The sequence below is a fragment of the Petaurus breviceps genome, unplaced genomic scaffold (genome assembly GCF_028583685.1).
Source record: "Petaurus breviceps papuanus isolate PSGF00001 unplaced genomic scaffold, PetGlider_PUasm1.0 90895, whole genome shotgun sequence".
Taxonomy (NCBI): domain Eukaryota; kingdom Metazoa; phylum Chordata; class Mammalia; order Diprotodontia; family Petauridae; genus Petaurus; species Petaurus breviceps.
Genome location: NW_027187372.1, coordinates 28,487,508 through 28,511,795, shown reverse-complemented (window position 1 = coordinate 28,511,795; position 24,288 = coordinate 28,487,508). Strand labels below are relative to the sequence as shown.

Sequence of the window (24,288 nt, the reverse complement as noted above, 5' to 3'; positions counted from 1 at the left end):
CCTACAAGGGAGAGGAAAGAGAGAGGGCCCTCTCCCTGTCAGTCTCCAAAAGACCCACCTTCCATAAGAGTCTTGGTCCCAACTCCAGGGCCCCATCTTCTCCTGAAGCTCCTTCCCGGGGCCCTGCTCCCTGCTGTAGAACAGATACCTACAGGGAAACAGGTCATAAAAAGTGCTGCTTTGGAGATGAGAACTCCCATCTTCTCATACAGGAAACATACCACCCAAAGGCCAGAGGTGCCTAATTAAGGCTATGGGGACATCAGAGGAACAAAGAGGGATTAAAAGTAGAAGGCAGCCTCTGACATCCAGGCTCATGGGAGGACCCTGCCAGTCAAAGGGAGAAGAAGACAGGTGGGTAGCTTACCTGCTGGTGAGCACCTGCCAGCTGCTCCTCCAAGGTGCTTACACGTTCCAGTGCTGCCCGTAGCCTCTCCCGAACCTAGCCAGGTTAGATGGCAGGAGGAAAAAGTCATCTCGTTTCCTTCCTCAGACTGAAGGAATGGGTCTACTAATCTGAGGCCAGGGAATGGGGGGGAGGAGAAGGTTACGTGAGACATCTGGAAGAGTTGACACAGGAGGGTCCTGGGACAAGGAGAACGATAGGGAGGTTTCAGCTCTGAACCAGAAAGCAGCACGAAGGTTCCTTTCGCAAGGGTCACTAGGCAAAGGGTGATTGATAAGAGCACCAGAGACAGGGGCAAAGAGGGATGATGAGGCAGCTGGCCCCTGGCAACCTATCTGGTGAGGGTCATGGAGGGACTGGGCAAGGGGCCCCCGCTCACCTTCTCATCCAGTGCCTTGTGATGCTCAAACAGAGACTTAAGGGCCTTGAGCACTTCCACCTCACTGGAGACACCAGAGGGAGACTGAGCCTGACGCTTCACTACTGTCATCCTAAGGGATCGCTCATGACGGGACACAAGGCACTCCAGATGTTCTAGCAGCAGCTGGAGAGGAAAGAGGGGGAAGGTTAAGGAAGGGATCATTAGTCTGCTGTTAGATGTTGTCCAGGACAAGAGGGTCACTAGCATGGGGCCCACCCCCTGTCCCAACATATCTGCCTGCCTTGGTCAAGGGCTTGGTCCTTTTCTACACACTTAGTCCTTCCCACTTACCCTTGTGTTATTCCGTTCAGCTTTCAGCTCGGAGATCTCCTCCTCCCGTTCTAGAAGCTGCTCCCGACACACACTCAGCTCCCGGGTTAATGTGGCAAACTCCTGAAAATCCCCCAAGACACCCATGAGCCCAGAGACCCTGCCTTCACAGAGGAGCCTGAACTCCCCAAGGCATTGGAAGCACTGTCTCATCCTTCTTGACTGGCCTTCCACCACCCACCCCTGTACCCAAGCATTCATTCTCCATCTTCAGCTGTTGGGTGGCCTCATCAGGGAGTGAGCTGCAATCAGAGACGATTCAGCCCAAGTCTTGTTAGTGTATCACAGGATGCAGAGCTAGAAGAAATCCAAACTCCCTCACATCACAGATGAGGAAACTGAAGCTCAGGGGGCTTAATGACACCTTAAGTCACAAAGTCAAGGAGGCAGAGTCCACTGACCTCACCCTCAGCACAAGTGCTTGATATGGGGTGGATGGGTCCTGTGGATAAAAGCCCAAGCACTCTCCCTCAACACACACTCCCTCAACATACTGAGACTCTTCTTCCTTCTCAGAACCTCAGTTTCCCCAGTTGGAGGCACTTGCACCAATTCTAAACCACAGAGGCCAAGGAGAGAAAGAAGTTATAAGAGCACAGAACCTACTGGCACATGGCTCTGAAGGCATCTGGGGCTGGAGTATCGAGCTATGTGCTTCCTACTGAGCTAGACATAAGGTCTAGGCACCTTACATGGCCCTTCCACAACCTAAACTTCTCTGGCTTCACGACCCAGGGCAATAATCATTCAAACCTTGACATCAGGGAATGTCCCATCCCACCATTTCAGCATTTACAACCCGACATCTTAGTGCCAAGCCTCCCTCCACCCCCAAACCCTGCCTGAAGAGCATGAGATCAGATCAAATATAGACCTGGTAAGAACCTCAGAGGACATCTAATTCAACCCCCTCATTTAACTAATAAGCAAACTCAGAGGATTTAAGTGACTTGCCCAAAGGCTGGTTCACAAGTAGTAACCACTGAGACGGGATCTGAACCCAGGTCCTCTGACTCTGCTGAAGCCTCCATTTAGGTCTCCAGTCTAGATCTAGTCATGCTACCTTCAGTCTAGATCTTTGTTCCTTTACTAAGGAAACAGTGCCCTTCTGTATCACTCTCACCTCTGCAGAAGGAGGAGATTATGGTTACAGAACACTACATATATCATCAGGCTTTTTCTATCTGCTGATTAGTTTTTATTTAACAGGGTTTTCTTCCCCTTTTTTTGTTCTTTGTTATAAAGAATTGATCTCTGGGAGCAGGGAGAAAGGGATATATTGGAAAATGCAGGTGATAAAAAGATAGAAATAATATTTTATTTTAAAAAGAAAAAAATAAAATGCTCTTGTAGGCCCACAAGGGTGAGCCTGGTCACAGAGCTGACCAGAGGAGCACTCTGGTCAAAAGAGACTCTGCCCGACCAAGGGACTCGCTTCCTGTTACTGAACACTGTCTCTTCCCTCTCTCTAATCAACCTCACTGGTTTAGTGTAGAGAACACATTTTGAAAGCCTTAAAAGTCGATATAAATTTAAGTTGTTGGTATTATTCTGTTGAATTCCTCTACCACCTTTAAAGGCCAGCTCAAATGTCACCTCTTCTCTAACAGTTTCTCCTGTCAGTGGTGACCTTTTTTCCCTCAGACCTTGAAAGACACTATTTTGTATCTCTCAAATGCACTTATCATGTATTGTTCTGTATTAGAGGCAAACTGGGTGTTTCTGCAGACCCAGTCCTGGACTTGGAGTCACAAACACCCAAGTTAAAATCCTGCATTAAATGCTTACTAGCTGTGTGACCCTGGGCAAATCACTCAATCTGTCTGTGCCTCTTTATATATGAAACAGAGATAATACTAACACCTATCTCCCTGGGTTGCTGCAAAGAGAAAATGAGATATTTGTAAAGCACTTTGTAAACCCTATGATGCTATATGTGAATACTAGCTATGATTATTATTGCTGTTGTAATGATCATGACGGTCACCCCTGCATGTGTCTTGTCCATTTACTAGACTATCAGCTCCATGAGGACAGAGGGCCACCTCATCTCTAACTCCCTAGATTCAGATGACTTGCTTTGTGCTCTGCACACAATAGGTCCTCAAGAAGTGTTAGCTGATCAAACATAGGCAGCCAGGGTGCACAGACTGCAGGCCTCAGAGCCCAGCAATGACCACTAGTCAGGCCCTGCTCTTAGGGTAAAATATAAAAAGGTTCACAGGGCTCCCTCATGGGCTTTCTGGGCACCAGGCTCCTCTAACCTCTATCACCCAAGGAGAAGCAGCAGCAATGACCTAGCTTGGAGTTTCTCCATCCCATGCAAAGGAACACCCACCCAAAGCAAGAGCTCCCACATCAACCAGGCAGGGCTGGGGTCTTCTGAGAAGCTGTAGCCCAGGTGGGGTACCTTAGTGGCCACCACACTATATAAACCTTGCCCAAGACACTGGGCAAGCTGTGACCCTGAGAGAGTCAACACTGGAGGCCCTTGTCCCGGACTCTCAGATTATCCATGCACCTGCCTCTCCAAATTCATCAGCTCTCCTCCCAGCCCTGGGGTTCCTTTGCTGTCTCAGTGATCACTGGTGTCTGGAGACTAGCTTTGAAAGTTGGTTCCATTCCTAGAATGGGGGGGGGGGTGTAAGTTGAGAGGCAGCCACAGAGGTCACTGACACACAGATGAGCTCATACTGGATGTGGCAGTTCAGGGCAGAGTAACTATCCCCTTCACCCAGGGTTTGATGCCTTCCATCTCATCCCCCTGACAATCCACAGGCAAGAAGCCCAGACGCCTGATGACCAAGGATTCCTGCACCCACCCCCTTGTTCAGAAAACCTTCCACCCCCATTTCAGGTTGGGTGAGTCACAGGCCACTGGGGCTAATTGGCAAATGTCTTCCCAGCCTGGGGTGCCACCTGCTGGCAAGTTGGCTCACTGCATTTAGGGCTGTGGCTGGGGTCTCCAAGGGTTCCCTCCCCTAGATCAAAACTCTAGCTCACAGCTGAGGAAGCCCCCAACCTTGCATTTTTCCAGGTTTAACGAGGCCAGACTGACTCACAAGGCTTGGAAGAGATCAGGGGAAGGGACGAGAGAAGGACAGAAGTTAAATCGATTTTCAAGGTATATGTATATGGTATACAAATCAATCCAAATTAGCTGACTGGCGTGGAGGGAATGAGAGGACAACTAACTGAGAGCTGGAAATCCTCAAATGCTTCATCTTACACATGAGGAAACAGGCCCAGAAAAAGGAGTGAGTGCTCTGTCCAAAGGCCCCCAGGTGTAAGGGCCATAGCCCGGACCTGAAGCCAGGGCTTACAGCTCCAAGCCCCAGACTGGAGGGGCAGTGAGATAGAAGGGGTCAAGCCTGCTCACCCAGGCCTCGGGCACAAACAAAGCTGGAGGGTGGGCCAGGCAGGCATCTGGACCCAGGCCTTGGGACGGTCAGTGGGCAGCTTACCTGGGGAAGGGCAGAGTTGAGGTGGCGCTGAAGCTGGTCCCGTTCGTGCAAAGCATCCTGCAGTCGGCTCTGTGTGGCCACCAAGGTCTCCTGACTCTCACGCAATGATTCCAGCAACTTCTCCCGCTCATCCAACATGTTCACCATCAGCTGCTCAAAGTTGGCGTCAGCATCAGCACCATGAGGGGGACCAAGAGGGTCCCCCTCATTGATGGTAGGCATTACTTCACACATGGTTGGGGTGGTCAGGGATCCCGAGGGGTAGGGAATGGGTTCACAGGGTTGGCACCTCCAGATCGACCCAGTTCACAGGCCTCAGAGTGGGCAGTGCCAGGCAGGTGGATATGCAGGTAGGGGGTTCTCCCATGCTGAGGCCATCAATGGCTCTTGCTCTAGGGGGAGCATAGTGCCTGGGAGGCCTCTGAAGGGTGGTGCCAAACTGCCTGACGGGACTTCCCAGGGCTGAAGCTGGGCCCTCTGAGTCCCCACACGAATGGGCAGCAGCTGAGCAGGGCCATGATGAGCAGAGATGCCAGGGCTGGAATGGATGCCTTCCTCTCACACCAGGCACTGGAGCCTGGCAGAATCCCAGCTGGGCCTAGGGATGCCCATCACTTCCAAAGGAGAGTGCACTGAATTGGACCAGGTCTGTGGGAGAAGAAGGAGATATAATGGTCTGTTGCCAGGAGGAAGAGGAAATACCTAAGAGTCACAAAGGGTGGGAAGACAAAGGGAGACAAAGATTAAGGGCCCAGGAATAGGGTGGAGGCTGTGTGGAAAGAGAGGAAGAAGGGAGAGGTCAAGGCCTGCTCCTTCTCCAGCATTGCTCAAAAGCAGTCATGCTTGGCTCTCTGGAGAAATCCAGACACTCTCCTGCTGCCTGCAGCCCCAGTCCCTCCTGCTCATCCCCACCTTCCACCCCCTCCCCCCAGCAGCTGTCAGAAGGGCAGCCGCAGTGGTTCCCCCACCCACGTGGCTCACTGGCCAAATATAGAAATGATTCAGTCAGCGGCAGAGGAGCAGAAGCCAGCCCGCTGCCCAGAGTCCTCCCCGGAATTGGGGAGGGGGAGCTCATGGAGGAAGGAGAAAGATAGAAGGTGGCATCTTCCTACAACCCCCCCCATCCCCACCCCAATCTCCTCCCACTGCTAGCACTGAAGGGGTTAAAGGCTTCTAGATGACTAAAGAGTCACACCCAGGTGAGGATACCTGGGGTCATAGGACAGCCCCCAGCCCTAGACACTAGCACCCAGAAAAACACCATGTAAGAAAGGTATGCTGGAGGGGCACAGGATGGGCACTGGGGCAGGCACAGAGCCTTAATCTAGTTAGCTGGCTCTGGCCCAAGTCAATTCGTGCTTGTGGAACCTGCCAAGATAAGCAGCACCCTGGCCTTGGTGGGGGGGGGGGGGGGGGGGGGGGGGGGGGGGGGGGCGCGCCCGCCCGTCTCCGCCCTACCTTTCTTACAGGGTGTTTTTCTGGGGGCTAGTGTCTAGACGGTGCCCGGGGGCATGAGCTGCAGATCCCAGCTCTCCTCTCTCTCTCCTCTGGGTGTGGGGAGTAACTCAGCATAGCGGATGGGGGGTGGGGGTGGGCAGGGCAGAGATCTCTGCCTAATTGGGAGAGAGAGTTCTCCCTGGAGGTAGGCTAGAGGGGGACCATTTTGCTTGTGCTCTGTAATAAGAATTTACTTCTATATCACCTGGCTCCAAGCTGGCAGGTGGTTTATACCTGGACAGCATGGAACCAGTGAGGGTCCCTTGGTCTCTAGCACCTGGGTGGGCCTCATAGTAGGAAAGAGCAAAAATGGAGAGTCTAGTCCATGGAGGAAACAACAGCAGACTCCAAACCCACCCAACAAAGCTAGGATCCCATGGGAGTATTTCCTGCAATCCTCTCACCACGTCCAGCTGAAACCTGCCCCAGGGTAGGTCCAGGGAACAGCAGACAACCAGGGTCTTGGGCTGGAGGAGAGGGGTCAGGGCCTGGGCTTAGGCAGCATCAGCTCTGCTGTCCTCCTAGGACTGATCTGAGGATTGAGAGCTGGAAGGAACCTTAGAGGTCCTTCAGTCCAACTCCACCTTTACAGAGAAGGGAAATGAGCTGTGCCAAGGGTCACCGAGGCATCAGCAACAGAGGCAGGTTCGCATCCCCTTCCGTATCTTGTGCACACAAAATAAACATACATGTAAATACAAAGATGTGCGTGTGCACAGGTGTGTGAGTGTATGCTAACATTCCTGCTGTGTCGTCTCCCCCGTCAACCTGTGAGCTCCTTGGAGACAGGTGTTCTTTCTCTGTGTTCACCAGCATTCAGCATAGGGCTTTACACGCAGCAAGAGCTTAATAAATGCTCTGTTTATTCATTCTTTCTTTCACATATGCAATGTATGGATGCGTGTTGGCATGTTTCTGTATTGTATCTATGTATACACATATATGAATATAAGTGTATTACACACGTACATTACATAATGTGACTATTTCATAATGTGTATGTGTGTTTGTGTGACCTTTTTAATGCATACACATTTACTGGAAGGATAAGGAGGATAGAATAAAGCTAATCCTAGGCAGCTCTTTTTAGAAGATACAACATACTGGATAGAAAGGACAACAGAGTCATATCATAAGAAAAAAGGCAAAAGGGGGAAATACACACACACACACACACACACACACACACACACTCAGAGCCCTCAGAATAAGGGATCTTACCAATCACCTTGTCTAAAGCCCTTCTTTGACAGATGAGGAAAAACATGAGGGCCAGAAAAGGGCAGTGACTTGCCCGGGGCAGAAGGGCCTGGATTCTAACAAGAGGGCTCTTCCAAATGCAGCACTCCTCTACGGCACGTTCCTTCTCTAGCACACATGGATGCCACAGCATCAGAGATGGGTCTAGCACAGAGTTGAGAGAGATCATAGTGGCTGCCCCAGAATGACAGATCCAGGAGAGGCAAGTCCTGGGCTTCTCCCCACTATAGAGGTCCTGCCTGTGCCTGCCCATCTGTCCTGACATGGCAGTCAGATGGGTATCCCCACAAGCCCTCCTCCGCCCTCTCTGATACATCAACAGTGGCAGAATGAGGCTGCATGCCCTGCTCTAGCCTTGCCACTTTGGACAACGAGGCTGGGGGAGGCCAGAGCTGCCATCTGGCAAACCCAGACAATAGCAGTCCCCATAACTCTCACACTCCATGGAGTCCAGTTCATCCCAAAATTCATCATTTGCTCCCCAAAACATCAGAGCAGGAGCTGGAACACTGACAAACACCCCATACTCCCTAATGAAATAATGACTTTAAGCCACAGTTGGGCACCCACACCCACACCCACACACACACACCCACACACACACACACACACACACACACACAAACCCAGGAGATCAAAGACAAGACAGTCAGCCCTATATATACCAAAATATTAGTCACGCCACTCCTTCTTATGGCAAAGTTGGACCCACCCCTGAGGAATGGATATACTCTCCGTGGGAGGTGAATGTAATGGAATTCTATGGTACTACAAGAAACAAGAAACATAAGGAATGAGAGAAGCATGGGAAGACTGATATGACCCAATAAGGAATAAATGAAGGAAGCAGAAATAGGAAGACACTCTGCAATGACCGCACTGATGCAATACAGAAAGAAGCTGACCATTGTGTAAGTGATGACCAAGCCTGGCCCTGGGAAAAGGCTGAGGAAATGTGCACTGGAAAAGCAAGGGGCTATGGATGCACAAGGGTGCATGCACTGCCAAATGCGGCTGCTAAATGCACTGGTTCTATTCACTGTTTCCCTTTGTCAGACAGATGGGACACAAGGTAGGGCAGAGGTGGGAGAGACTGGGCAAGGGAGAGAGGACACTGAGAAATGATGGTGATATAAAAACCGAGATGCTAATAAAACTTATTTTTTGAAAGAAAAGAAGTATTGAGAGGCTAGCAATAATAAGAGCCAACAATCTATATGGTGCTTTAAAGTTTACAAAGCTTTTTACATATGTTATCTCAACTTGATCCTTACAGCAATCCTGGGAAGTAACTATTATCCTCATTTTACAGATGGGAAAACTGACGCACCAAGAGGTTAAGTGACTTGCCAAGGGTCACACAGCTAATAAGCGTCTGAGGCACTCTAGTCATTACACCCTACTGTCCTATACCCAGAGGAATATTTCCAATGCATTCCAGAGTCTGTCTTTGTGGGAGCAAGGGGCCTGAGACTGTGAGTACCCCACAAAGTCTCAGGCCCTCTAGCAGCATGATATAATGAACACAACTGGGTTCTGGTCCTGATTCTGCCACTAATCACACCATGGACAAGTCACTAGGCACCTCCGTACTTTAGCTACCACCTTTGGAAAAGGAAAATTACAATCAACCCTCCCTATCACAGAGGGGTGTAGTGACGATCAGAGGTAATGGATGTGAAAATTATGAAACATGCAATTATAATAGATGAATTTGGCCCTAAAGAAGAGACATGATACAGAAGAAAATGAACACTGTAACCTAGTTTTTGGTAAACCCAAAGATCTCAACTAATGGGGGCAAGAAATCACTATTTGACAAAAATAACTGGAAACTAGGTATAGACCAACATCTCACACTGCATGCTAAGATAAGCCCAAAATGAGTACATGAGTTAGATATAAAGGGCAGCATCATAAGCAAATTAGGGAAGCATGAAAAAAAGCTGTCAGATCTATGGCTAGGGGAAGAATTAATGACCAATCAAGAGATATAAATGAAATGTTCACAAAAGGTAAAAAGGGCAATTTTAATCACATAAAAATAAAAAGGTCTTGTACAAACAAAACCAATGCAGCTAAAATTAGAAGGGAAGTGGGAAATGGGGGGGGGGGGAATCATTCCAGCAAGTTTCCCTGATAAAGGTCTCATTTCTAAGACCTATAATAGAGAACTCAGTCAAATTTATAAGAGCCATACTTCGACTGATATAAATGGTGAGGGAGTATGAACAGGCAGTTTTCAGAGTAAAAAGAGATATGAATGTACTTCCCTCCCTTTTTTTGCAGAAGTGGGGAACTATGGGAGTTGAACACTACATATAATGGTGTACTAAGTTGCTATGTTGGTCAATTTTGCTAAACTGCTTTCTTCTTATTATTAAAGGAACGATTCTCTAGGTAAAATAAGGGATATATGGGAAAATAAAAGTGAAGTTAAAAACAAAATATCAACAATTTTTAAATAATGAGGCACTGTAGAAATGTAGGTGAGCACTAATTCTGCTAAGAGATTCTCTGCACCAGTCCTGTTCCCAAGTACCATCAAGGTACAGAGAGGAGAGGACCTTGGGATCTGGAAAGCTATGGCAGCAAGATCCACTGGGAAAGGTACTGAGAAGGGCCTAGAAGACTTCCTGTCTATGATCCAAAAACCAGCCTAAGGGCAGAGAAGGTCATTACCAGGAGTTTGGGGGGCAGAGAGGATGATTTTTTTTTTTTTGGCCAGTCAAGCAGTTCACCGAGGCATGGAGAATTTGTGACCTATGTTAGAGAAAGGAAAATCCACAACGATGAACCCCCAGATTCATGTTCTCAAAGGCAAAGACTGTCCCTGAATGGAATGTCTGATATTCCCCTGAAGGAAGAAGAAAAATCTCATTGGGGAGAGGAAAAGGCAACCAATCAGAAACCAAGCGTCCCACACTGAGGCATTAACATCACAGGAAGCCACTCTACACTCTAAAATGTTGCTGGCCATCTGGGTCCTGGGGACCTGTCCTCTGGTGCCCTCACTATCCAGGGCCCACAAGGCATTGTCCAGACAACGGGGAAGGCAGGATTACTCAGAATCACATAGCTAGAAAGGATTTCAGAAATCAACCAGCACTTTATCAGGAATCCCCTCCATACAACATGCCAGAAAAATGCCCATGCAAAATATAGTTCTAGAGCTAGAGAGGCCCTCAGAGGCCAATGAATCTAGCCCCTTCACTTTAGAAGTAATAACAATGGCTAGCATTTATATCACATGTTAAAGTTTGCAAAGCACTTCAATATCTTACTTTATCCTCCCAAGAACCCAGGAAGTGGGTACAGTTATCCCTATCTTACATGTGAGGAAACTGAGGCAGGTAGCAGTTGATGACTTGCCTAGGCTCACATTGCTAGCTAAATGTTGGAGGCTATAGCTGAATTTAGGACTTGGGGACCCCTGACCTAGCCTCTTTCCACTGAGCCACCAACTGCCACTGCCCTGCCTCTCACATGACCTGAAGATGGGGAAGCCAATAATTCCTTTGGGACAGCTCTAATTGTTAGGAAGTCTTCCCTTATATCCAGTTTAAATCTGCCTCTCTCCAATTTCTCTCCCACTCCTCCAGGTCTGCCCTCTGGGGCCAAATGGAACAAGTCTGACCCTACTACTTCCACACGCCAGCTCAGAGAACCCCCTTGTCCCCTGCTGCCTTTCTCCAGTCTCGTTTTCCAGGACAAACATGCCTGGTTCTTTCAGCTGCTCCTTGCCCAGCTCAGCATCCAGACCCCTCACTGGCTTTGTGACCCTCTTCTGGAGCTAGACCAACTTGTCAATCTCTCAACTGTCTAGGCGTGTTCTGGAAGAGGAGGGTGGAACAATCACATACACTATGAGACTCTGTCCCCCCTTCCTACATCCCTGTCTCATGGGGGGGTGGGGGGGGAGACAGAGACAGCTCCCGAGGCCACATCAGGCTGTTGGCTCTGGCGTTGGCTTTAAATAGCACAATTATCATCTCAGCCTCACAGAAGCCTCCCCAACCCCAGTGTGGTTTCTAAGTAACACTTAGGTCCCTAATTCAGGGGTGAAAGCTGCCAGCTCCTTAAAGCAAGCAATTTGCAATGGGCTTTGCCTGTGAGGAGTGTGGGTAGACTGTGAAACCAAGGAAGGGAAACAGTGAGACAGCAGCACAGGGAAGGGAAGGGTGTGCAGAAGGGGAGGGAAGAAATCGGGCTACAAGAGGCCAAGACGGAGGCATCTCTCCTCCCTTCCCAAAAGTAATTTCTCTCTTCTCCTGTCAAACAAGTAGGAAGACAACCCTGGCCTCAGTCACTATTGGCCACAAAGGGCCCTTCAGAACACCCCAAAGCAACATCTGCACTACAAGGAACCTAGGAAATTGAGGCAATTAGCTCATGTTGGGTACCAACCTAGGTTTCAGTTTTAATTTTCTAAGGAAACTGCTTAAGTGGTTAATAAATGCTCCCATTTATTGGGGTTCCATCCAGCACAATTCAACAAGCATTTATTAAGTACCTACATAGTTAGGGGCATTAGAAACATGAATCAGGAATAAGGAGTGAAAGAAGCCAAAGACTTGTAGACTATACAGAGAGTTCATGCTTCTACAACATGAAAAGCTAGGCCCAGGAACCATGTCCCAGATAACACTACAGAGCCAGGCATCTTCTTACGTTTAAACACAAGAAAGTGTCCATTACTGATATGGAAGTCATTCCTGAATCAGCTATCTGTAGACAATCAGACAAAGAACTTGTTCGAGTAAAGACCAAAAAGGGTACAAAACTAGGGGGAAAAAAGATAAAAAAAATGATACCATGTGCAATTGAAGCAAGTCAGCCCTGACCTATTCAAACAAATTACTGGTAATGAAAAATGGGCAATGGACAGGAAAAAAAAAGAAACTGACAGCAACTAAAATAATTTCATAGTTTAACCAACATAAAATAATTTATATAACAAATCCAAAGAGCCTAAAACACAAAATAATTAGCAGATATTTGACAATCAAAATGAGAGGGCTGCCAAAGGCAACACCAGTATAGAATACAAACTTATTTGTAAAATTTTGAAGAATCAATACAGCCTAGTGGAGAACCAGTCTCAGAACCAAGCTGACTTGGGATCAAGTCCCACAAGTAACACTTATTAGTCACATAATCTTGGACAAATCTCTTAACTTAGCCATTCAATAGGCAACTTGCTAAGATAAGAAGGTGTTGATCCAAGTTTAGAGTGGAGTCTTTTCATCCAGAGAGTTTCCTAAATCAATCATATCAAAAATCCCTATTGCAGAATTTTATGGAGAAGCATAGTCTATCAATCAGGCATGTATTAAGTGCCTACTGTGTGCCAGACATTACACCAGATGACAGGCATATAAAAACAAAACAGTCCCTTCCCTTGAGAAGCTTACATTCTAACAAGGGAGACTACATACAAATATGTACATATAAACAAAATATATATGAGGTAATTTGGAAGGAGGCAGGCTCTAGCAGCTGAGGGAATTAGAAAAAGCTTCATGAGGAAAGATTATTATAAGTAATATCACCTTATATAGCGGGAAGTAGCAATGAAAGGTAAAAATCAGTCTAAAAGATGGCTTAGTGAAAGATCCAACTAAGCAAATATATCCCAAGGGTATTTAAATGTAACACAAGAAGAGTCAATGAGGGCCCAATCCATAGAGTACGGTAGATTTGCCTGTTCCTCGTGGGTTATACTGAACATGTGCAGTACTTCCCGTCTGGCTTCAATCCAACACATGGCAGCTCAGTGAGCCTACTACTGGCTGGGAGTGACTAGCAGCATTCTGGCATTCTAACCGGCTGAGCAGCCAGAACTGAAGGAGTATACAGAAGGCTCAGGCGGAAGATCTCTCACTTTCTTCCCTGGCAGCTTCCCAGTGAGAAGGATTTCTGTGAGCTGCCACCACATGGGGGAAGGGCAGAGTACCCTATCTCTCACCCAGACATCATGTGCTCTGGAGTACATGGAATCTTTGGTTCTACTGTGTTCCCTTCTTGATCTCAGATGAATGAGTCTCCAGAAAAGGAAGGGAGTGGGTTGTGGCCTTGTGAGTTCTGAGATGTCCAGGAGAGCCATTTCAGGTGCCACCAGCAATCAGAACTGGTAGCAGAGACAACTGGAGCCAACAGCAACAGTGAAGGATTAGATTACACAGCAAGTGAGCACAGTCCAGCAGTTGAGACACCGAGTTCTAGAAAACGTCAGCCCAGCTGGTTATTACTTGCCCCCAAATAAAGTTGAGAACAGAAGGGAGAAAAGGATTCCCAGGATCAGAAGTTGTGAGATACTACTCAGCCCCATAGGTCCTCTGCCTGGGTTCCTCAGTACCTTTTGTGCTCCAAATTTGAGGCCACTCTCCCCAACGACTCTGTGTGTGTGTGAGTGAGTGAGTAAGAGAAAGAGAGGGGGGGGGGGGGGGGGGGGGGGAGGGGGGGGGGGGTAGGGGAGAGAGAATCCCTGAGTTGGGAGGGAATGTTTTATATCAACCACTTTAGGCTTAACCTCACTATCCTAAGAAGATTGTATTCCTGAGTATGGAAGGAATGTTTGTGTACTTCTGTCCTTACTATACCTTCTTAGTAAATATCCTTTTGTAAAAGCTAACTGATATCAACTGGTTGATTAATATTGGGGAAGTAGCCGATGGCAGCTCGCGAATCAAAGAGACTCTGGTCCCTCAGAATTATTCCAAGAACCCTGAAAGAAGTATTCATTCTCTGAGGACCTAACCTGCTAGCCAAGTTTGGGGCAGCAAACCCAAAAGAGGTGCTACCTAAGGGTAAAAATGGAAAGAAATCAACAAACCGAAGAAAAATGGAAAAGATAAACTGTCCTTTTATAATAAACTGTCTTCTCCGACAAGAACAATAGAGCTACCACACTTGGACTCTAACATCATAATCCCAGATGTGCTTATGGAGGAAATAAAAATAGCACAAAAGAGAACAAAGTGAAGAAAAGCAGCAGTATTAAACCAAGTATACAAGAGGCGATCCATGCTGGAGGAGACTCAATTATGAGGCACCGAGGAATTGATTCACAATACATCTGAAGGAGAAGATGCTAAATGAATGGGAAAAAAATCTCAGGCCTCATTAATACTGAAAAAAGAGAAACCATCAACTAGCAACCTATATGCCTATTTCCCATCTACATTAAATTTTTATGAGAATCTTCTACAAGGGCATTCTTGATGAGAATATTAGAAGTGAACTGGGAGGCTTTTGCCAAGTGAGATTCCACAGTGGACAACACCTTTACCATCATACAACTCAAAGGATACAAGATCCCATTAGGCTTACTGTTTGCTGATGTCCTAAAAAGCATTTTGTTCAGTAGAGGGGGAAAAAGAGGCTTTCTTTCAATAAGGTACCACCCCATCTATATATAAAAATCATTCAAGATTCCTTATAAGATATATCACAGAGATAACCTTGTTCAGCAACCTTCTGATCACAAACATTAGGTGAGATATTAAACAAAGACCAGGTGCTTTCCAAAAGTGCTTGCCACTGAGACAGAAGACATCCAGTGAAGAGTCTAAGTAGAAGAGAAATTTTTTTTCATTAAGTTATTTATTTTTAGTTTTCAACAATCATTTTCATAAGTTTTAAATTTTCTCCCCCTCCCTCTCCCCTTCTTCCCCAAGAAGGCTTGCAGTCTGATATGGGCTCCACACGTACATTCCTATTAAACACATTTTCACATTAGTCACGTTGTATAGAAGAATTATAACAAATGGGAAAAACCATGAGAAAGAAAAAAAATAAAACAAAACAAAAAAAATGAAATAGTCTGCTTTGTTCTGCATGCCAGCTCCATAGTTCTTTCTCTGGATGTGACTGGCACTTTCCATCATGTGTGAAGAGTGATTCTTTAAGGACAGGGAGATCCTCTAGATCTTTTGTTGGCAAACAACATCACACTGGTTATATCAAACCCTATAACATTGCAGAGACTCCTGAAAGGGATCTAGAACCACTCAAAAGAGTATGGCCTGACTATTCACACAGGAAAAATCAAGTGGATAAAGAATGTCCATCACCCAGAATATGACATGCAGGTAGACAGCCAATGGCCCTTGACCATATGTGTATCAATGATGCATGCATTATATGACCATGCACATACACCCACCTGTGCACATACAAAACACAGTGAATCTGGGCTAGAGTTAGACAGGAAATGGAGTGGGCTGGGCTGCCTTCATAAAATTGCAAAAACTCTTTTAATGACTCCAGACTTCTCCCAAAATAAAGATGCAGTTTTCTAATGCCGATATGTTCTGGCTATATTACTGAAAAACACAAGATACAAGAGTCTCTGAAAGATTAAAAATGAGTACCACAGAGGGCAATAAATGGCGGGAGCAAACAGTCAGCAAACTATAACAAATGAGGAATTCCAAAAGAGATCCAGAGTAAAGGATGTCATCAAAGAAAGAGAAGATGAAACATGCTGAGTGAGGGGAGCAGAACCAGGAGAACACTGTATGCCATTACAGACACATCGTATCTGTGATGACTGACTTGGATAGATAGACTGGGCTCTTCTCAGTAATGCAAGGTTGTAAGACAACTCAAAGGACTCATGATGGAAAAGCTCATCCCCATCCAGAGAAAGAACTTTGGAGACTGAATGCAGATTGAAGCAAACTACTTGATCTCCCTCTTTTTCGTTGCATTTTGTTTTGTTTCTTATTTCTCGTTGTTCATTCCATTGGTTATGATTCTTCTTTACAACTTGACTAATGTTTAATGTGAAGGTATATGTAGAGGCTATACGGGATTGCAGGCTGCCATGGCGGTGGGGAGGGAGGAAAGGGAGGTAGAGAAAATTTGGAACTCAAAAACTTGAGGAAATAAATGTTATAAACTAAAAGTAAATAATTTTTTAAAAAAAGAATTAAAGTACAGGTGATTTCAAGCAGTAAAAAAAAAAAGAGAGAGAAGATGAGCTATTCATGATGACCACAGACAAGCAGTAACAGCTTGGTAATCTCTATGGTATCCTTAAAACGTCAGAAGGAAGTGATGAAGGTCTTCAGCATGTCAGGTGGAGCCCTTGTGGCCAACTTGTGGGAAGATGTGGGCAGGAGGACAGGCATGGATGGGTTATAAACTGTATCACTGGAGAGAACAGCCAATGCAGTTAAGATCAGTAAGATCCCCGGTTGAGTTGAGTATCTAGATATGGGCCAGGGGTACAAAAACCAAAAGAGGAAATATTCCCTGCCTGCAAGGAGTTTACCTTCTAATTGAAAGGAACAATACATACACAGAGTAACAAATGCAAAATATCAAAGTAATTACAAAGTAGTTGTGGAGATAGGAGAAGGCTCAATCTGCTGGGAGGCTCAGGAAGGGCCTCCTATAGGAGGCGGCCCTGGAGTTGAGCTTTGAACGGAACTATGTTTTTCCAAAAGATAAAAAGTAAGGAGGGAGAGCATTACAGGAATGAGGGACAGCCTATGCTAAGGGGAACAGGGGGAAAATGGAATGTTACAAGAATGTTAGCAAGTAAGGCCAGTTGGGCTAGAACACAGAGTTTGAGAGGGAGAGTGATGAGAAATCAGTATAGGAAAGGGCTTTAAATGCCAAAAAGAGAAGTTTCTATTTCATTCTAGAGGCAACAGGGAATCACTAAAGCTTCTCAAGTAGAAAAGGCACCTATTTCAGATCTATGCTTTAGGAATAGCAGTTTGTCAGCTGTTTGGAGGAAAGATGGGAAAAAGGAGAAACCTGTACCAGGCAGACCAAGCAGATGACTATTGTTAGTGGTAGCATTAATATATAGCCCCAGGCCCAACTCTCTAGGCCGCAGGTGCCCTATCTAGCCGATAGGATTGTCACAGAAAGATCAGTTGAAGAAATTGGGCATGTTTAGCCTAGAGAAGAGAAAAGATCTGGGGGCAGGGCATGATGATAACTATCTTCAAATAACTGAAAGGGTGTTATATGAAAGAAGTCATCCAAATGCAAAAAAAAAAACAAACCCTTGTGTCATTTTTGACTCTTCTCCCTCTTTCAATCCCATATCTAATCAGCTGTCCAGCTCTGCTGATCCCAATCCAGCAAGTATTTATTAAGTGCCTATTTTGACACTTTAACGAACTTCTATCTATCTCTAGGGGACAGCTAGGTGGTCAATTAGATAGAATGCTGGGCCCAGAGTCAGGAAGACTCATGTTCCTGAGTTCAAATCAGGCCTTAGACACTTACTAGCTATGTGACTCTGGGCAAGTGATTTAACCCAACTTAACCTGCTGGCCTCAGTTTCTTCAACTATAAAATGTGCAGGAGAAGGAAATGGCAAACTGCTCCAGTATCTCTGCCAAGAAAACTCCAAATGGAGTCATGAAGAGTCAAACACAACTGAAAAATGACTGAACAACAATCTCTTCCTAGGTGATCGTGACCTAATGACATTCCTGTCTCCATTTCTCCCCTTTCCAAATTCCCATTCTCCAAATAATCATCCTTAAAGACTGACCCCTGCTGCAAAACCCCAATGACTACAGGTCATATATAATATATTCCAAATATTGGAACATATAAAATAAAAAGCTTACATCTGTATAGGCTTTCAGGTTTGCAAAGCAATTTATGTTATTTCACCAGATCCATATGACTACATTGTGAGGTAAATACAGCAAGTAGTATCCCCAATTTAGAAATGAGGGGGCTGAGACTCAGAAGAGTCTAGTGATTTGCACAGGGTCACAGAGAGCTAGCAAGTGTTGAGGCAGAATTAAGGCAGAAACACTATACCACAAATGCGTTAGCACTGAAGGCCATCCAACCCTCCAGCCATATTTCCTGTGAGTCTCCATAATACACTCTATGTTCAGCCAAATCATGCAACTTGATGTTCCTGGATTTCAATTAACTCTTCTGTACTCTCAGAGGCCAACCCTCACATCTGCACTTGCCCAACACCACCACTCCAATTTCTTCCTTCCAGGCCTAGTTCCTGGAGAATTTTTTCCAAGGACACTTCCCTAATATTAACCCTACACACTTTTGAACTCAAAGGGATCCTTCTCTCCTCAAATTTCTTGAAACGTTTTGTTGGGATATGAAGAACAGTTCTAAAAAGAAGAATTGCAAACTACTAACTGCTACTCTAAACCACTAATAAATAAGAGAAATGCAAGTCAAAACAACCCTGAGGTTTTACTAACTCATATCCAGAAAAATGGGAAAGATGACAAAAGATGAGAATAGTCAATGTTGGATGGAGTTATGAGTAGATAGAACCGCTGACACACTGTTGACAGAGATGTGAATCAGTACAAACATTTTGGAAAGCAATTTGAAAAGCAAGAGAAGGGACCCCTGGCCAAGCTGGTGCTTGACCTTTGCTTCTCTCCCACTGCACATGTCCCAGATGAGCTGGGTTCCAATCCCAACTCTGCTGCTTAATACCTGCAAGACCTTGGGCAAGACACTTAACTTCCCGATGCCTCAGTTTCCTCATCTGCAAAATGAAGAAGTTGGACAAGATGTCTAAGATCTCTCCCAACTCTACCTATGAACCCCTGATCTTTCTCTCAGTGACAGCTTTTGTTGCCTCTGACATTTGTCAGAGCTTCCTTGACCCTGTCCCCCAACCACAGCTCCCTGAGTTTCATCTATAAATAACACTTCCGTCCTGTATAGGACAGCAAATCCTGACGCCTCTCTTACCCTCAAACTAGACAGCCTCTCTCTTCCAACTCCCTTCCCGTTCTTCTTTTCATCATATACTCACTGTATCCCATCACAGTCTCATTTTTTTCTACAGGAACTCATCTCACTCCTAACCCACACCCCTCCTCTAAAAGTTCCCTCTTTCTGCTGAGTGTGCCACTATTCTTCCAATTCCTAGGATCCATAAGCTCTGAGTCAACCTGGACTTTTCCTTCTCCCTCACTCTTCAGATCAATCAGTTGCCAACTACTGTTGACTCTACATTTTAAAGTACCTCCAAAAATCCATCTCCCCCTTATTATTCACATGATCATCAACCTGTTAAAACCCTGATCACCTCCTGCATGGACTATTGTAAGCACCTCCTAAATGAGTTCCCAATTTCCAATCTCTCCACTCTCCAAACTATCCTCCAGACCGCTGCCAAAACAACTTAAGGCACAGGTCTGACCGTGTTCTATGCTCCTGATCTCAAATCTGCAATGGCTCTCTTCTGGCTCTGAATCTTGTTTTCTACAATAAAATATAGCACAGCATTTAAAGCCTTCCACAATTTAGCTCCTACCTACTTGGCCAGTTGACTTCACTCCACTTGACACTCTTCTTCCCAGCCAAAGTCGTCCCCAAACTCATTCATTTTCTATAGTTGAGATGCTCCCAAAAATTTACATTCAGTTTTCTTCTTCCATGCGTTATAATCCTCAAGCAATTTTTAATACCTAGAATGTATTTCCTTCTCATGGCAGCATGCTGGGATCTTAACCTCTCCTGAAGGCTGAACTCAGCTCCTACCTTCCCAGGTCTACCTAGTTGTTAGTGTTCACCCTTCCTCCTCAAATTACCTTGTATTCACTTATGTGACGCAAGTAATAATCACCCCTACTAGAATGTAAGTTCCTTGAAGACTTCCTTTACTGTCTTATCTATCTAGCCTGTCTGGAATGATGCCTTGCACACAGTAGGTGTTCAATAAATGTTTGTTGAAGTGACTCACTAGTGAAAGTGGTAACATGGAGTCAGGTGATGTGGGTTTGAATTCTGACTTTGATACTTACTGCTGCCTCTGCAATCTTGGATCAGTTACTTCCTCTTTTTGGGAGGTAGTGGGGGCTTCAATTTCCTTATTCATAAAATCCTCAAGGGATTTGGACCAAATAATATTAAGGGTATTTTCCAGCTCTAAGTCCTATGATGGTATCCATTTCTTTATATGATCCTAGGAGTCAAGCCAGGGCTCCCCTTAGAATGAGGAGCTTTCTGTGCCCTGCTACCCACAGCACCACAGTCGTCCAAAACCAGCACCACACATGTCCTCTGTAGCTAATTATAGGTCAGTGAGCTCTCAGGACAGAGAAAGGGACAGATGGTGACTTCCTGTGGCCCTGAAACACACAAACACTCATTTTTGGCCGTTCCTCCCATTTTCCTATCTAAGAAAAGAACTTTATAACAGCTTTCTACACCCTACCCTTATTCCCCCCACTCCTGATTCTAAATGCCAATCCTATCACCACCATTCACACCCCTATTACACCTCATTTTGAGAGTTAGCTCAGGCTATTTGCCAATTCAACAGGAGAGGGCCAAAAGCCCCAAGGGACTTGGGTGAAGTCCTTGAGTCCTTGGCTGAAGAAGATCTCAGCTAGCTTTCTCAGGGTTCTAGCCCTACAGGGCACCTGTACCAAGTCCCGCATAAAGGTCCTCATTTATCACAATGGCTTATCTTAATGGCATTATCATGGGCATCTTGTTCCCTTCCCCACCTCCACTGTCCTCTGAAGCTCTAAAAAATATACTGCAAATGGCCCCCAGCTACAATTTCCTTCAGCTAGACCACAGCAATCAGATCCCAGATGATACTTGGGAGCCTGGCATTCCACCCACCCTCAAGCCCCAGATTTGATGCCACCCCCACGGTTATGACATCATGATATTGTTTCACAGCAGTATCCTTGATGCCAACAAGTACAATTTCCTTTCTGCCCCCCTCCCCCAACCCTGTTTCCTCCCCCACACTTTTCCTCCTTCCAGAGATATCATCTGTGCCCAGTGCCTAGTGCAATCTTGGCCCTTAATAACCTTTGCACCATTCATCATCCAGTTACTTCCAGATGCCATTAAATTCAGGCATCGAGGAGCTGCAGGACAAAGCCTTGGAAAACGACAAAGGGGGAAAAAATAATACAGGCCTGTCCTTCCAGTCAGGACAGCTTCCCCAAGAATGTCTGGCCAGCTATACTGTGGGAGTATCCAAAAAGCCTGCTGAAAGGATGTGGTCCTCTCTCTCTCTGCTTTGATCTGTTACATCCAAATAGAGGGAAGGGGAGACTGGATCAAAGTACATTTTGCTGTTCAAACACACACACACACATACACACATAAAGTGGTGCTTGAGGTCCCAGTGCAAGTGTCCCTGGAGGTGACTTCAAGGCAGCCCCAAGGGACCACTTTTAAGCCCAAGCCAGAAGCCCTTTAACCTTCTCAGGTGGGAGGGATATAAACCCAGAACAATACTTCCCTCATCATCCCTCTTTCCTCCACATCAGGAAGGGAAGCTGGGAGTGGGGAGACAGCCCCATTGCTAGGAGTCTACCCCAAGTCTTTCCCAGGAGTGACATCACCTCCTAGTGGCACTTCCTTCTCTCCTCTCCCATGATCCCCACTTTTCTCCTACCCCCACCACCAAGAAAACCATAAATCACATTTACAATCTTTTCACCACCTCTTTTTCCCCCCTCCCCCATTTGGTAAAGGGACACAATCTGGAGAGGAACCTTGCCCGAAACACACACATACACCCGGATGGCAGCAGATTCTCACTTTCCTCACAGGTGCGGGGACCCCCTGGGTCCAGGACCCCCGTCCAGGGTTGGCCAGCAGGCCACCTCCCCCCATGTTCAGCACTGCAAAGAGGGAGGGCATCGCTACCCAGAAGACTGAAGGGTTAGACAATCGTAGGGAGGTGGTGTGAGGGAAGAAGCCTCGGGCAGAGACCCCACCCCAAACACCCCTCGCCCCCCAGGGCCTTGCCTGCCCAGAGAGCTGAGCTGATGAAGGCACTAGGTGAGCTTCCTGGAAGGGTGGTGCTGCCCACGACGACCCCCACCCCATCCCCTCGCAGGGGCCAACTCAGCCTCCCCGCCCCCACCCCAGGGCTAGTAGAGCTGGAGGCGGGGGTCAGTTCGGGGAGGAGGAGGGAGGAACCAAGGGCTCCCGGCTCCCCGCTCCCGCTCGCAGACGATGCATCATACCCCACTCCCCGCCTCCCACCCCCATCCCTACACTCAAGGGCAAGGGCCGTGGAGCCGAAGGGGAGGCAGGAGGGGCCGAGTCAACACCTGCCGGCCAGAGGGTATCCAGGAGCTAGAGCTCTCTCCTAGGATGCCGCAGGCACCGCCGCCAGCAGACCGGGCGAGAGCCCCGCAGGGGTTAGGCCTGGCTGAGGGGTGGGGGGGAGGGGAGGGGGGAAAGGAGTAACCCTGCCCCCCCGCTTCCCTCCTGGCCCTCACCTGCCGCCGCTGCCAGCGCCGCTCACGGGCAGCAGGGAGCCGCCCCCGACCGCGGGAGCCCCGCACGTCCGAGGGAGCCGAGCCCAAGCCGAATTGGCTGCAGCCTCAGCCGGTGCCCGGCCCGAGGCCCCGCCCCCAGCCGCGTACATTAGCATGTCCCCGCCTCCGGGGGCGGAGCCGCCCCGCCGCAGACCCCGCCCCGGACACGTGATGAGGGTCGCGCCGCTTCTGGCGCCATCTTGGTAGGGCCCCTGGTCAGATGTGGATTAACTCGGGGTTTGGGAGCCAAGTGCTAGCTGGCTGTTCCCAACCTCGGCCTTCTTGGCCTGGCCCCCAACCCACTGCGACATCCAAACCCCAGGCTTTGTTGTCTTGGCATTTCAGGCCTGCTCCCTAGTCCTGCATTTGCCCCAGCTTCAGGGAGAGGGGAATAGACCCATTTTTCAGGTGGGAAAACTTGAGATATTCAGGTGCCATTAGGTTCTGCCAGGATCAGTGCGGTAGCGGTGTGCTGGCCATGCTGCACGGGCAGTGGGACAGGGGCCCAAGCTGTAAACCCTACTGGGCTGCGGGCTGTCTATGTGTCTGGATCCCCGGGCTCCCTTCTGGTGCCACTTCTACCCACTCTGGTTTGTAAGTTGCGGGGTACCTACAGAAGCCATTAAGAATACCCAGTGAGCACTGCTGTAAGTGTGAAGATCTTTTATATACATGCAGCACTCTGTACATATGTATTTATAAATATATACATAACATGTTCTATTTCAGTAGCAAATACTCGTTTATGCAGCAACAGGATGGCACACTGAGCCTTGCTCTCCTTTTTCCCTTCTCCAAAAATATTTCCTATGTCATTTCATTTTCCTGTTTTAGTTAGAAGGTGGGGGAAGTTGAGTGTGATTCAAAACCCAATGAGTCAGAACACGACATGCCCATCTCTAGTGAGAACATTATAGGCCCTTTTACCAAAGCTGGCTCTCAAGGGGCAATTCATGGAAAAAACTGAAAAGGGCGTGTTCAACATCACCTATAACCACCACAAACACTAGGGAGTGGGGAAGAAGGGAGAAGCTTTCTCAAAGTTAAAGGCTTTGGGACATGCAAATCTTTCCACTGAGATAGAAAACATCTAGAAAAGGCTGGGCAAATGACACATCTAAGGCCACAGGAGTCAATGACAACTCACACATAGTGCTTTAAAGGTTTAGAAAGCACTTGCCTCACAAACTGTGAGGTAGGTATTATTTTTCCCATTTTATAGATGAGGAAACTGGAGCTTAGAGGAGTGACTTGCTCAACATCACCTAGCTACTAAACAGCACAGTTAGCATTCAAATCAAGATGTTTTGATTAATCATCACTAAATTCAAGAGGTAAGTAATCTTATGCCAACTGGAAAACTGAGCCAATATCCACTGTTGGCACTATTTTTGTACAATAAGCTTCAAGTTTGGCTTTGCAAAGAGAAAAGAGGTGAACAAGGCATTAGTCAAATCAAAACACCTACAGAAGAAATAATTTCACTTCCATTTTCTTTCAAAGTCACCCTATTTCAAGCAGTTCCATTTCAGGGAGACTATTAAACAGTCTTACAATGCCAAAAAAGTTGTTTTAAAATAGGGGAGTTTAGGGGCAGTTAGGTGGCACAGTGAGTAAAAGCGCTGGCCCTGGAGTCAGGAG

General features: G+C 46.9%; 1 protein-coding gene across 4 annotated transcripts in view; it reads right to left on the bottom strand.

The window, feature by feature from the left end:
- PPFIA4 (PTPRF interacting protein alpha 4) overlaps nt 1-22,739 on the bottom strand; it is a 63,593-nt gene extending 40,854 nt beyond the window's left edge. For 3 of the 4 annotated variants that reach the window (XR_011165742.1, XM_069074600.1, XM_069074601.1), the window contains exons 1-6: nt 22,609-22,739; nt 4,622-5,269; nt 1,119-1,220; nt 786-950; nt 368-442; nt 59-148 (exon numbers count right to left, since the gene is read on the bottom strand). Coding sequence is in view for 2 of the 4 variants with exons in the window: in XM_069074600.1 (XP_068930701.1) it covers nt 59-148; nt 368-442; nt 786-950; nt 1,119-1,220; nt 4,622-4,855 (666 nt within the window). In the remaining 2 variants the exon portion in view is untranslated. Of the gene's footprint in view, nt 1-58; nt 149-367; nt 443-785; nt 951-1,118; nt 1,221-4,621; nt 5,544-22,608 lie in introns of those variants that run through there. The other variant, XR_011165743.1, reaches the window with a different exon arrangement.
- Between the last annotated feature and the right edge of the window lie 1,549 nt (nt 22,740-24,288).